Raw genomic sequence first — 13,394 nt, forward strand, 5'->3', positions numbered from 1 at the left:
GGCTTGTCCAAAGCATTGGAACAGTATGTGATAGGCAAACAACCACCCATCTAGTATTAATTTTGGACAAATAGAGATTAAATGTATACAAGATGATGCTCTTTATATCACCAACGAAGGATGAAAGTAGGTCGGCGCATATAGGGCAACTCCATTTGAGTTGTTTCTTCCGGCCCAAGTCCCAGGCGGGGCAGCATAGAAGATGAGGTGATATCGAAATAAAAAGTCCGGTTGAAAACAGACAGATGGGCCGGCCTGTGAGTTTGGTCGAGTGTCACAATGAGAGACGTATTCAGATGGGCAGCTAAACAGAAGCACGAGCCCACTTCATCATCATAAAATAAAGAAAACACGGCCGTCTTTCTTCGTCGCGAGCAGCCGCGACGTGAGATGACCCGGGCGCCATGGCCGACCCCTCGCTCCGTCCGGCAGGCCACGGAGCTCCACGCTGTCCTCACCGCCTCCGGCCGCCTCCTCAACCAGCCCTCCGCCGCGCACCTCCTCAACTCCCTCGCCAGCTGCATTTCCCCCGGCGACCCGCTCCACCTCCGCTACGCGCTCAGCCTGTTCGACCGAATGCCCTGCTCCACCTTCCTCTTCGACACCGCGCTCCGCGCTTGCTTCCGCGCCTCCTCGGGACCTGAGCACCCGTTCCTCCTCTACCGGCGTATGCGCCGCGGGGGCGTGCCCCCCGACGCCTTCACGTTCCACTTCCTCTTCAAGTGCTGCTCCCGCGGCCGCGCGCACGTCCTCCTGTGCCGGATGCTGCACGCCGCGTGCTTCCGTACCATGCTTCCCTCTGCCGTGCCGCTCATCGCGAGCCCTCTCATCCATATGTACGCTGAGCTTGGGCTCCCCGGCGATGCCCGGCGGGCTTTCGACGAGGCCTCTGTGAAGGACGCGGTTGCCTGGACGACGGTCATCAGTGGGCTGGCCAAGACGGGGCTGCTCGATGATGCGCGGCGCCTTCTGGCGCAGGCTCCGGCGAGGAACGTGGTCGCTTGGACTGGTTTGATCTCGGCATACTCGCGTGCTGGCCGGGCCGCTGATGCTGTGGATTGCTTCAACCGCATGCTTTCTGATGGCATTGCACCGGATGAGGTTACCGTGATTGGCGTGCTCTCGGCATGTGCTCAGCTGAAGGATTTGGATTTTGGATGCTCGCTGCACATGCTGGTTGGGGAGAGGAGGATGTTGGTGAGTGACAGACTTGTAGTTGCGCTCATCGACATGTATGCCAAGTGTGGTAACATTGGCCGTGCAAGGGAGGTTTTTGATGCTTTAGGTAGGGGCCGAGGACCCCAGCCATGGAATGCTATGATCGATGGATACTGCAAGGTAGGCCATGTTGACATTGCACGCTCTCTGTTTGACCAGATGGAGGACCATGACATCATCACATTTAACTCGTTGATCACTGGGTACATCCATGGTGGCCGGCTTAGAGAAGCGCTACTTCTTTTCACAAAGATGAGGAGACATGGTTTGCGTGCTGATAATTTTACCATGGTGGGCCTTCTAACTGCTTCAGCAAGTTTAGGTGCATTGCCACAGGGCAGGGCCTTGCACGCTTGCATTGAGCAGAGGCTGGTGGAAAGAGATGTTTACCTCGGTACTGCACTCTTGGACATGTACATGAAGTGTGGGAGGGTGGAAGAGGCGACTGTTGCTTTCAAACAGATGAGTGTGAGAGATGTTCACACTTGGAGCGCCATGATTGGAGGTCTCGCATTCAATGGGATGGGTATGGCTGCTCTGGAGCACTTCTTCTGGATGAAGTGTGATGGCTTTCATGCCAATTCAGTTACATACATTGCTGTTCTGACTGCATGTAGTCATTCATGCCTACTGGATGAAGGGCGTCTGTACTTCGACGAGATGAGATTGGTGCACAATATACGCCCCCAAATTGAGCACTATGGCTGCATGATAGATTTGCTGGGCCGCAGTGGACTTCTGGATGAAGCTATGGATATTGTGCGGACCATGCCAATGCAGCCAAATGCTGTGATATGGGGCTCCATCTTGAGTGCTTGTAGAGTCCACAAGAATGTTGACCTAGCTCGAAATGCTGCAAATCATCTTCTGAAGCTAGAGCCAGCTGAGGATGCTGTGTATGTCCAGATGTATAACATTTACATTGATTCTAGGCAATGGGAAGATGCATCAAAAATAAGGAGATTGATGGAAGAAAGGGGTGTGAAGAAGACTGCAGGTTACAGCTCGATTGCTGTGGCTGGGCGGGTGCATAAGTTTATAGTTGGTGACCGATCGCATCCACGCATAATGGAGATTATTGTAATGATGGAGGAGATTAGATGCAGGTTAAAGTCAGTAGGATATTCACCTATCACGTCGCAGATAACAGTGGATGTCGATGAGGAAGAGAAAGAACAGGCACTTTTAGCACACAGTGAGAAATTGGCCATTGCATTTGGCCTCATCAGTCTAGCACCAAACCTGCCGGTTCATATCATAAAGAATCTCCGGGTCTGCGAGGACTGCCACTCTGCAATCAAGTTGATCTCAAGGCTTTGGAACCGGGAAATCATTGTTAGAGACCGGAGTCGGTTCCATCACTTCAGGGGTGGAGCATGTTCTTGCAATGATTTTTGGTGATTAACGTTTTGTAAGGCGCTGGTCCTGGTGTAAAGCTTGAAGGATGAGGAAACACTAAACATAATACTATTCCATCTTCAGAGTAGCTTTCAGGTCGTGATTCCCAGTTGCCAAAGGTATCCTCTGTTCTCTTCGATGTGCCATTTAAGTTAGAGTGATTACACATATTCATCTTCTGAGAGCACTGGCTACTTTATCAGGAAAAGGTCAGTTGTGTCACACTGATGAATACCTACCAGTTGGCTCACTGGAAATGAGCTCCTCTTCACATGGTAACATTCATCACACACATAGTCCAGGTGGAGATCGAACTGATGGAAGTGAATGTTATCCATGTTCTTCTCGTGTAATCTGTATGGCTGCCCTTGTTTCCTGATCTGCAGTTCTGTCACTTGTTGCCATGTTAATGAAAAGGCCAGCCCGGTGACTCCAAGGGTAAGTAAGCCGAAGTCAATAGTCTAGGTGGGACATATAGACTACTGAACAGGCCTGCCCAGTAACTCTGGTGGTTTCTTTTCTGTGGCATTTCAGGGTAAAAAATGTAGACAAAGGAGGTGGCACATCCACGGCACCCTGCAGCCATGATTCCATGCTCGACGCTCGGTGAGGCAAAGTGGAATTCCTATGGCTTCCTTTCCCCAAGGTCTGGAATTCACTTTTATGGAGCTACGAAGCACATGATGAAAATGTGCTGGGAAAGAGAGCTGCAAACATGCTGATAGATGCTGGGAGAAGTCAAAAGGAGTGGTACCCAGGAGGAACTAGTCATCATCAATATTATTAAGGTAGAGCTGTGGATCGAACCAAGGCTGGCTAACCCATCGACCATGGTGCAAACCAGCAAGCCCCTGGGTGACTTCTCTAGATGTTGGGGAAACATCCAGACACCATTTTGCAGGTATCAAACTTCTTTTAAGATGTTGTGGACAAGAAAAATAAGTGCTGCAAGGATGAAAGAGATGCCATGTGGGCAAAGAAGCCAATAAGTGAAGGTCAGTGCCCATAGCTTAACCAAGATGAGACCTGTAGTTTAGTGCATGAGATCAAAACCATATCGGCGCCATAGCCGGTTACTCTCTCGAGATGCCATTTCTCCCAACAGCATATCGTGAATCTTCTTGTCATCCTACCGAGCTGGCAAGAATCTGATCCTCGCACAAACCGCATTATTTTTCTTGCTGACCTCTCTTTAATTATTTATATGTCGGGACATGCTCAATGCTAGTTGTATTCTGGATTAGTTTGGGCCTCGAATCTGAGCGGCCTGATCTGAACACGTCACCTGCCAGTCAGACCATTGATTGTTCTGAACCTTGATCATTTCTTCCATGTTTGACTCAGGGATGAGAACTTCACTTGCCTTTATAATTTTAGCCGTCTGTCCCGATCTGGCTTCGCTGAAGTGTGGAGTTTCAACTTTCAACCCTTTAATCTGGTTTCTGTGTTACTGATTCAGGTGCCTGCCTGCCTGACCATTGCAGGAAACTATCGTCTGCTTCAGATTGGGGTGCTTTGAGTTGAGCTGTTGAGACACAAGTTGAATGGGCTTGGTAGCGCAGGGAAGGGAATCGGATGGAGCATTTCAGTGTGGTGGGGTACAGGGGCCGGTGCAGGAGGATGGATACATCGCAGCATCGCTGGCAAGTCCACTGCAGAAACTGGTGTGTCTGAAACATATATAATGCGCCTTTTGTGTACATATATTTTATTTAGGGAAAGCCTATATTTTGTTCTTCACCAACAATCTGGTTTCTGTTTTACGGTGGTTGGACCGGGCTGATGATCACGGGCCGAATATAGTGTGCATTTGCTTGATTGAACACTACACCGATTATTATTATTTTGACACTGAAACACAGAGGTGTATGTGTTCTACTGCCTATTTGCTGAAAGTACTTGCATATAACTAACCCTAGCAACAGTAACATGCTTGGTCAATCCAAACCCTTTCGATAGTGTTTTCCCACTATTATTTATTTACAGCGATCTATGAGAATCTCCAGCCCACCAAAACTTTCTTTTTCCGGAGTATGTTTGAGGGCACTGTATTTGATAGCAGATTCCGTGCGAAAAGCCTCATCACTAGCAGCAGATTAGGAATCCGGGCCCTCCTCCGGCCCGCTTTCTCCCCATCCAGACCACACCACACCACACCACTTGCTCCGTCGCTCCTCCCCTTTCTTCTTCCCCACCCCCTTTCCGGCCCCCTTTTCCCAGCTCCTCGCATAGCCAACAAGACCGGATCGATCAGCCCGAGCCCCCTGCGACTCCGCCGCCGTGCCGTCTCACCGCCGACGCCTCAGTCCCGCCCCCGCCCCCGCCTCAACGCCCGTCGCCGGTCCCGCTCTTCCTCGCCGGCGGCACGCCGCGCTCCTGCTGTCTACCCCCCACCCCGTCCCAGCCTCTATCCCGCCGTTGGGTTTGAGGTATGAGCTCGTGTCCATCCCACGCTGGCCTTCGTGATTTCTGGGTGCGTCGTCTAGATCCGCCCCGGGTCTCACCCCCAAGCTTGGTTGCTTGTTCGGTTGTTCCTACCAGGGAGAGCGGAAGGGGCCGAGGAAGGGATTAGGGCTGGAGCAGGGAGCGCGCAGGCGGCGACATGTCGGGGGAGGACGTCCGCAAGGTCTCTCGCCAGGACATACAGCTCGTCAGTATCATCATTTCACAACTGACTAACACTACCTCTGCTCTGCTGCATTCTCGTTCATTTTTCTGCTGATTCCTTTCCGTTCAAGCTAGCTGCGGCCTAGGTCAATATATCATGCGCGACATGTGCTATTGCTTGTTGATGCTGAAACGCAAAGTAGCAGGCAACTGATATTTGTTTTTTTTTTTGCTTGTGGGTTGGGGAGCTGACTTTTCATGGCTCTTGTTTCGGCATATGTGATAGTTAAAATTAGTAAGTGGTTGCTTGCATGTATCGATGACTCATGTTGCTAGTAACTGCTGGTGCAGGTCCAGAATCTCATCGAGCGCTGTCTCCAGCTGTATATGAACCAGAAAGAAGTGATTGATACCCTCTCCCTTGAGGCCAAGATAGAACCGAGCTTTACTGAACTTGGTAATGGTCTTTACTTTATACGCTCAGAAATATCTTTAGCCTAGTAGCTATGAGCTCCCAGGATTGGTAAACAACATCATAGTTCATATATGTAATTGGACGGATGGCTGAAACCGTGGGCAGTTTCTGGTTTGCACAGAATAAATCAATGCTTTTGGTACAAACCATGTCTCCAGTGTTGCGTCAAGAATTGTTATATGATGGCTAGATAAATCTTCTGTTTTTAAAATAAACCTGGCAGAAAATGTTCAGTTCCCCTCCTTTTGACCTCTCAGAATTCATTAGCATAATTCTGTAACATAATGGAAACATCTTGCAAACCACAATATGTTCTCTTCATTTGTGCCTCCTTATGTATTTATGCCAACAGAAATATTTCCTAGTTCCCATTTGTGCCTTGAAATTGTGCAACTTGACGACACAACATAAGCACTAGCAGAATGCTTGTGTAGATGTAGAAGATTCAGTTGATAGGCTCATAATGTGGACTTTGTTGGCAAATAACACAAACAAGACATCATGTATTCATGTTCAACATCCCAATTGTTTGAAGATTGATTTGCATGAGCTGCTTTGTGCTGAAGGTTTACCAGTGGACTGTAGCTCCATTAGCATGATAACAGACCTACTAAGTAGCGTACATGTGAAAATGTTTGAACATGTTAAGTGGAACTGGCATGGATAAAATTCCCCGAACTTCATGAGCATTCTCTTTCATCCCTCCAAAATATTAAATCTCATTCTATCTCGTAAGTCCTCAAACTTATGGCATCAGTTCACCTGGGTCCCTGTACTCTCGAAGTGCACTTCAATGCCCCTAATGTGGAATAATTTGCTAATTAGCCATCCCAATCCCACTTCTGTGTCTTCTTTTGTCAATGTGACTCACCTGGTGAAAGATATAGCGCCCATGTTTTTTGCAAAGTTGCTGAAAACCCTTCTGGCCTACATAAAGGTCATCAAAGCCTTCTCTTTGACCCCGTTCTGTGTTGGAGCTTTAGTTTGACTTAGGTGAGTGAATCAAAGACTGTTTCCTTAACCACCAATAGGCAGCACACCTGGTTTATTAGGACCACTCATTTAAAATGTTCAGGAAATCGCTAACTGGTAACTGCTCGGCCGGCTGGCATGTAGGGGTTTAATAGGTGAATCAGCCAGTTATGCTGATAAATCAGTAAATCGGCTACTTGGTGGCCCACTGAACAGGGATTAATTGGCCAGTTAACTGATCTGTCAGCGAATATTTTGTACACCGCTCATTTTCATTACAATTGCTAGTGAAGTTTGAGTGGAAATACAACATTCAGTTTTAGTAAAGATAGATCATTAAGTAATTGGTAACATATAGCCTGTTTGTGGAACACAAGTCACAAAATATGAATCATAGCATCAACTTTGTAAGTTCTAACAAGCTGCCCGTGACTTTCTGAACTGGCAATAGGATTTTGTTACTGAAAATGCATGTGTAACTACCAAGCAGTGGGACACAAAGCTCCATATCAATCTAATACTTAAAAATATTTGCCAAGCCAATTATGGGCATAGTTTTTATGCCGTAGTGAATCTTGTGGTGACCGACTTTGCTCATAACTCTTAACACTTATGGCATATGACGAGGCGACATCATAGACATGTCCTGACTTTGTGTGGTAGCAAATTAGATCACTACATAGAAAAACCTAACTTTATATGACAAGTTGATAACAAGTTAATTCACTAATTGAGTTGTACATGACTATACCTTGTTGTTGGCCATGTAGCACACACTGTCTTCTTTCCACTTGCACCACTAAAGTATATGCTAAATGTGTTCAGTTCACAACTCTACATGGCAATTAGCAATGAGCAAGATTAAATAAGCAGAGAAGATGCACTGCACTAGCCACTGCCCACAGATATACTAGCAGTACATGTGGATTGCAATGAGCAAGATTAAATAATCAAAGGCAGTAAGATTAAAGTATGCACTGTATTTCTACATATATATTAGTCACAACATGTACAGAACAGAAGAGCTTTGCAGAAAAAGAAACAGAGCATATCCCAGCAGAGGAGGAGGGCATCACAGCATAGGGGAAGAAGAGAGACGGGGAGGAAGAGGCAGGAAGAAGACAGGGGAGGAGGAGGAGGGAGGGCTAGCTTACCTCGCCGGAGTTGGCGCTGAAGCTGGCTGGAGAGGTGTGCTGCACCTGCATCGATCTGTGGATCAGTGGATGGGGATGGAAGGAGGTGGCGCTGATGCTCGCCTCCGTCCTGGAGCTGGGCGGAGAAGTGACAGACGGGAAGACGCGCCTCCGACCTGGAACTGGGCGGAACTGGATGGGGGATGGTGGAACTAGATGTGCGGGCCGCCACAGCAAGGTCAGAGAGAAGCCCAATGGCCGATTCTCTCTCTCTCTCTCTCTCTCTCTCTCTCTCTCTCTGGCCAGAGAGAAGGATGATTCCCTGCCATCCTGGCTATTTCTCGTACCTGGCTGCTATTTCCCTCCCACCCCTGCTTCCACTTTCCATGCACTCTGCTCGTGTCGTCGGAAATCGCATAAGACGACTCCAACCTCGCCACTTTGATTGCAAATAGACACCATGCCTCTGTGGCGGACGCCACAGGCATGTTTTGTTGCGAGGGTCACCGTCTTGGCCTTGACAGGCACCACACCGGTATTATCCTTGTTATGGTGACGAGATGGGATGCCATAATACTATGATTATGGGTGGTATGTAACTGTATATCGCAGTTCTGCTGTATAAAACAAAACGAACTTCTGTAGTTTTGAATGTGTTGGTGCAACCTTCGATTGCACATGTTTGGCATGAAATCGCCTCATTGGTCCGTTAAGGACATGATTTATGGCACACCAGGGACCTAATATGCACTTTGGGGGTACACGAACCTAGACGAACCACCCCACAACTTCAAGGATCCCCTCGTATATTGCACCCTTCGTAGAAATGTGTGTTTCTTCTGTTGTTATTCTCCTTAATGTTTTGTTCTTACTCTGTTCTTTCCAGTTTGGCAAAAACTTGAGGAAGAGAACCGTGAATTTTTTAAGGCATACTATTTGAGGCTGATGCTTAAGAATCAAATAACGGCCTTCAACAAGCTTCTTGAGGATCAGTTCCAGCTTATGAACAAAGACTATTCTTCAGGGATCCCTTCTATGCCTCTTACTAATGGCTCCAACTCCACAACATGTAAGACATTTTTTTCCTCCCAGCTTTAGAGCTTTCTGTGGTGTCTCTTTGTCTTTATCTGGTGTGATAATGTAATTCTCTCTCACCATTTAAGTAATGTAGAAACAAGTGGAAAGTAGTCTCTAACTTACTCAAGAAGTTTATGTTTACTTTGTCAAAGTGGTATTGCTGCTCAAGAGGGCTATGTTTGTTGCCTCTGCTTTCCATGTTGTATTGACTTGCTGATCAATAACATTTTAACATGGTCTGCTATTTTCCTTGTTTCAGTGAAGCAAAACTCGTGCTTTTTACCAGAGTCTGGTCCCATATCTGCAATGCCAAATGGTGTGATGCGCAATGGAAGTTCAGGTGGTTTAGTAAATGGAACATCATCTGGTGATCATTCAATTTATGGTGGTAAAGACATTCATGGTCCTCATAGTAGCATGGATGCTTCAACCAACGTGCTACCAGCCCAAAATGCATCTGCTCTGCTGTATGGTGCAGATAATAATGGTACAACAATAAAGACAGAGTCAAGCTATTCGAGCAACGCTGATTTTGCTTTCTGTGGGAACGCTTTCCTTGAATCATGCCAATCAATTGGCGATGCCTCGGGTGGTTCCTTTAGCAGCTCAGATTTGAACGGGCAACCACTGAATGATGCACTTTTGGATATGGAGTCATCGTCATTTGGCTTCTTGAGCCAGATTCCCCGGAATTTCAGTTTTTCAGACTTAACAGAGGGGTTCAATCAAAATACAGGTACATTAATAGGAGAGAGTTTTCCATTGCTTTGTTTTTTTAGTACCTTTTCACCTAAAGTCTATTGGCTGTATACATTATTTGTTTACCATTTTGTTGTCTGCAGAAGTATTAGAGAATTATGGCAGGTCGCCATTTCTCTCATCTGAGCCAAATAACTTCTCAGATTCTACAGGTGGAGAACATACAGGTAATCCATTTTCGTCCAGTCTTCTTTTCCAGAGCCAGCCATGAGTTATATTAGCGCATGCCACCACCTCCACTGTAATTACTTCTTTTTTTTTTCGAAAATTGAGAGGCCCCGGGTCCTCTTGCATTAGTTTGGTGCCTGCGACTGTCTGTGCATGCTTGATGTGTATTTTTCAGTTATTATACATGCTGTGGGTGCATGTTAGCAGTGTGCTATTACAGCTATTAGACACTTCTTATGAGAGAACTAATTTAATCAACTGAAGTTCTTCTCCCTTGTATTTTCTTATGCTGTGTCTGCAGGCTGAGCAGCTACCCACCTTTTTGTACATATTCATGGAGAACTTGAGCAACTTTCATGCTAGCCTTTTCCCTTATCAGTTCCGATGTCTTGTAATGTAGAGTATGGGATGAGTTGTAACTTGATCAAAAGATGCAGCAGATCTGGCCCCCGGTCGCTTGCCGAAGGTATTGTAGTTGTGCCCTGCCTTGTACATTGGTGTTGTGCTGTAAGATCAGCATTAGTAGCTGTGATGTTAAATTTGCTGGGTTAATGGGTTATGTTCTTGTCTGGCATGTACAACAGAAGTTTATTAATTTCAAGTGAATGCTGACGAGAGAGTTTGATTTGTGATGGCTATGGTCAGGAACTTAGCATGAACATACATCAGTTTCATATATGCGCCACATCGGAATCTCGGTGCGAAAACACGCATGAATATGTTGCAAACAGGCACTAGAGAGACATAGAGAAACTTTTTATTTTTGCTTAATATCCTAATACACTGCAAACAATTTCTTGACACGAACAGTGTCTTACATCTCAACAAGGGGAAGAAAAACAGCGGGAATTGTGATTCTAACAGATTGTTCTTCCGTCGAAGCCGTGGTTATGATAGAATCGATACATGTATCAGTGGCATGGAGAACAACATCAAGCCAGCGCTTGAAGGAAAACATCATCTCCAGGTAGGTAGGTAGGTATGTACTCGTCAGACAGCAATTCAGTTGTCTCGGAAAATTCAGAAGCCTTTGAGCTTGCCGGTGAGTCCGGCCAGCTCCACCCATTTCTCCAGCGCCGTCGCTGACGATACGAACGCCGACTTGGACGAGTTGATGTCGCTCTTGCTCACTACAACAAGAACGGAAAGCGAGATGATCACCATTTCCTAATTCTTCCAGTGCTAGAGCGAAGAACTGATGAAGAAGTACATACCTGATGTGAATAAGGAGGACAGCGAGGAGTTGAAGCTGTCCACTGCACTCTTCTCCTCGGTGCTTGAGCTGAACTGTTGCGCACATACAGTGATAGAAATCAGTTGGAATTGCAGTCAAAACAGTTCTGTGTGCAAGTATCTGTGTTTTTGTTACAAGGGTTTTGCCTTGGAGAAAGCTGCATTGACGTTCTGCACCCACGGCGCGTCGGAGGCGGGGCCGAGGACGTCGCCGGCGGCGGCGAGGTCGTCCTTGTCAATGGCCTGCCCCACCTTGCTCAGCTTGTACACCAGGTCCTGCAAGTACCCTGTGGTTAAGGATTAATTGCTAGTATTATGAGTACTAATTCGTAGAGCATTGATCAGATGGTTATTACATGCAGCTAAGCTATTAGTGTGTTTAGTAACCACAAGCTGACCGACCTGTCTCGGCGGCGGAGGAGTTGATGATCCCCTGCTTCTGGAGCCGTTTCTTCTTGTCCTCCTTGACGCGCTCCAGCAGCTCCAGGTCGTCGTCGGCCTCCAGGATGGCGGCCCGCGCGGCGCCGCCGGCGGAGGAGGAGCCGGCCAGCGCGAGCGCGGCCAGCAGGCACGACGCGATGCCCCGGCGCCTCCCGACGACGGCGGCGTCGCGCCGGCCATCCTGGCCTGCGCTCTTCGCCACGGCCACCGCTCTCGACGAGGCGGGTTTCTTGGCGGTAGGATGCAGCAGCACGGGGACGTCCTGAGCCGGCAAAGGCTTGGACGCCGCGGCCCCGCCGCACCCGGCGAGCGTCCACGCCTCGGTGACCATGGGAACCATACGATCGACGGAGAGAGCGCTTGGCTCGCTCAGGAGGTTGGTGAGGAACTGCGGCCGGCGTCGTGTGGGGAAATCGGAATGCGGAATGAGATGGTCGAATGGGATGGAAGTGCGTGTCCCTCCCCTTATCCTCGCTATATCTCGCCGCGATCGTCACAGCCACAGACGGGTTAGCCTCAGTCGTCGGCCGCGCCAGTGTGGGCAGGGAGACGCTTTGAGACACGTACTACGTGCGTGGGCTGTGGCCTCTCGCGGACGACGAACGAACCCCCTTGGCCGCGTCGGGTGCGCGCGGCAGCCGGGGCACCAGCCGCCTCCGCGCCGCGCGTACGTAGGTCACGTCCCGCACACGCGCACATCGGCGCGTGCACAGGCGGAGCGCGCAGCAGATACGAAGGACAATGTTAAACATTGGGAACAGAGGGTACGGAGGGTACCTCGCATGATTATTTTCTTTGTGGTGGAATTAGCCCACCAAAGTTCAAGTGCTAGGCTTAGCATTGATGCTTGCATTTTACTGAATTTATTTTAGCCTTCTCGACGATATTTGTTCAATGAGAGCAGATGTCTCCCTCGACTATGAGGCGTCTGTGATGACTTTGTCAATCTCAAGATATTGTGCCGGCTCAGTATCTCGGAGGTGGGCATAGGGGTATAGGGTATGCGTGTATGTGTTCATAGGCGTAAGTGTATGATTGTGTATGTGAGCATCTATATTGTACCGTGTTAAAAAAGAGTTAAACACACATACTCATAGTATTTAATGGCCTATTATCCTAAAAAATAGAGTATTAAAGGCCTATTTGATTTCCCTTTAAAAAGGGCCCATTTGATTTTGTAGGAAATATGAAGGAAAAAATATAGGAATAATGTGATATTTTTCTATGGTCACACTGTTCATCCATGTCATTTAAAGAAATGGATCATAGGACAATTGAGGAATTTGTCCTTTGGTTTTTGAGTTCCATAATAAGAAAACAGATAAATTTGATAATTTTAGGAGCGCCTTCCTTACAAAAAAAACCCAACACCTCCCCAACTCCCATCCACTGACAATGGGCCAATAATATACGTCCGCGCGCCACTCTAGTAGCTTATATGGGAGGAGGAACTGTATTCGCACGCTGATGCAAGGTTGAGTTCCGTGTGTTTTATAACTTTAGGTATCAAAGTGATCATCGAGCATGGTTAATCTTCTCCCTACGTCTCTCCTCCTAAGGAAAGGCGGCTAGGGTTTCTACCCCCGTCGGCGATGCCGCCGATCTACCACGTCTCTTATGGATTTATGGCCATGGGTGCGTGGTGGATCCCGGCCTTTGTCGGCGTGAGAGCTTCGTTTTTAGGTGTTTCTTCAAGTTTTATTAGAGTTTGTGTCCTGTTTAGAAGACGAGACGACGGCGGCTCCCTGAAGATGGAATAAAGTACCCCCCACCGGCCCTCGTCCCCGTAGTGCGTCTAGCATCTTGGAAGATCATGTGGAGGTGTGTCTCTGGCGGATCTCGCGAGATTCGGTATGTGGTTGTCTTTGATGGATCTGCTCGGATCCGATCTTTGTTCGTCTTTGTTCATGTGT

The 13,394-nt window shown here is 47.9% G+C and overlaps 3 protein-coding genes across 6 annotated transcripts; 2 read left to right on the top strand and 1 right to left on the bottom strand.

The window, feature by feature from the left end:
* Positions 1-310: 310 nt before the first annotated feature.
* LOC109761675 (putative pentatricopeptide repeat-containing protein At5g40405) lies at positions 311-2,704 on the top strand. Its single transcript, XM_040394536.2, has one exon. The coding sequence runs from the start codon at positions 391-393 to the stop codon at positions 2,617-2,619; it is 2,229 nt and encodes a 742-aa protein (XP_040250470.1). The 5' UTR covers positions 311-390; the 3' UTR covers positions 2,620-2,704.
* On the top strand, positions 2,380-10,439 carry LOC109761676 (uncharacterized). 4 transcript variants are annotated; one of them, XM_073505015.1, is made up of 9 exons: positions 2,380-2,735; positions 2,820-3,054; positions 3,151-3,611; positions 4,101-4,280; positions 5,575-5,680; positions 8,690-8,872; positions 9,140-9,616; positions 9,723-9,806; positions 10,109-10,439. In XM_073505015.1, exons 4-9 carry the CDS (start codon positions 4,161-4,163, stop codon positions 10,111-10,113), a joined length of 975 nt encoding a protein of 324 aa, XP_073361116.1. In that variant the 5' UTR covers positions 2,380-2,735; positions 2,820-3,054; positions 3,151-3,611; positions 4,101-4,160; the 3' UTR covers positions 10,114-10,439. The 4 variants fall into 4 exon arrangements, with proteins under 4 accessions (XP_073361116.1, XP_040250471.1, XP_020176085.1 ...); XM_040394537.3 differs by having other exon boundaries at positions 2,560-3,054; XM_020320496.4 differs by lacking the exons at positions 2,380-2,735; positions 2,820-3,054; positions 3,151-3,611; positions 4,101-4,280 and adding exons at positions 4,740-5,045; positions 5,158-5,242.
* A 113-nt stretch (positions 10,440-10,552) lies between these two features.
* On the bottom strand, positions 10,553-12,196 carry LOC109761677 (thylakoid lumenal 16.5 kDa protein, chloroplastic). Its single transcript, XM_020320498.4, has 4 exons — positions 11,443-12,196; positions 11,188-11,327; positions 11,022-11,094; positions 10,553-10,937 (listed from the first exon to the last, which is right to left on the bottom strand). The coding sequence occupies exons 1-4, from the start codon at positions 11,819-11,821 to the stop codon at positions 10,828-10,830; spliced, it is 702 nt and encodes a 233-aa protein (XP_020176087.1). The 5' UTR covers positions 11,822-12,196; the 3' UTR covers positions 10,553-10,827.
* Between the last annotated feature and the right edge of the window lie 1,198 nt (positions 12,197-13,394).

This window comes from Aegilops tauschii, chromosome 7, assembly GCF_002575655.3.
Source record: "Aegilops tauschii subsp. strangulata cultivar AL8/78 chromosome 7, Aet v6.0, whole genome shotgun sequence".
In the NCBI taxonomy this organism is placed as follows: domain Eukaryota; kingdom Viridiplantae; phylum Streptophyta; class Magnoliopsida; order Poales; family Poaceae; genus Aegilops; species Aegilops tauschii.

What these genes read in the sequence shown, in the direction of transcription:
- LOC109761677 (XM_020320498.4), bottom strand. Translation starts at nt 11,821, where the DNA reads ATGGTTCCCATGGTCACCGAGGCGTGGACGCTCGCCGGGTGCGGCGGG. An exon ending in CTCCTCCGCCGCCGAGACAG is followed by an intron (nt 11,328 to 11,442) that starts GTCGGTCAGCTT and finishes CCTTAACCACAG; the next exon opens with GGTACTTGCAGGACCTGGTG. An exon ending in GTCCTCCTTATTCACATCAG is followed by an intron (nt 10,938 to 11,021) that starts GTATGTACTTCT and finishes TTCTTGTTGTAG; the next exon opens with TGAGCAAGAGCGACATCAAC.
- LOC109761676 (XM_073505015.1), top strand. Translation starts at nt 4,161, where the DNA reads ATGGGCTTGGTAGCGCAGGGAAGGGAATCGGATGGAGCATTTCAGTGT. An exon ending in ACCGAGCTTTACTGAACTTG is followed by an intron (nt 5,681 to 8,689) that starts GTAATGGTCTTT and finishes TGTTCTTTCCAG; the next exon opens with TTTGGCAAAAACTTGAGGAA. An exon ending in TGGCTCCAACTCCACAACAT is followed by an intron (nt 8,873 to 9,139) that starts GTAAGACATTTT and finishes TCCTTGTTTCAG; the next exon opens with TGAAGCAAAACTCGTGCTTT.
- LOC109761675 (XM_040394536.2), top strand. Translation starts at nt 391, where the DNA reads ATGACCCGGGCGCCATGGCCGACCCCTCGCTCCGTCCGGCAGGCCACG.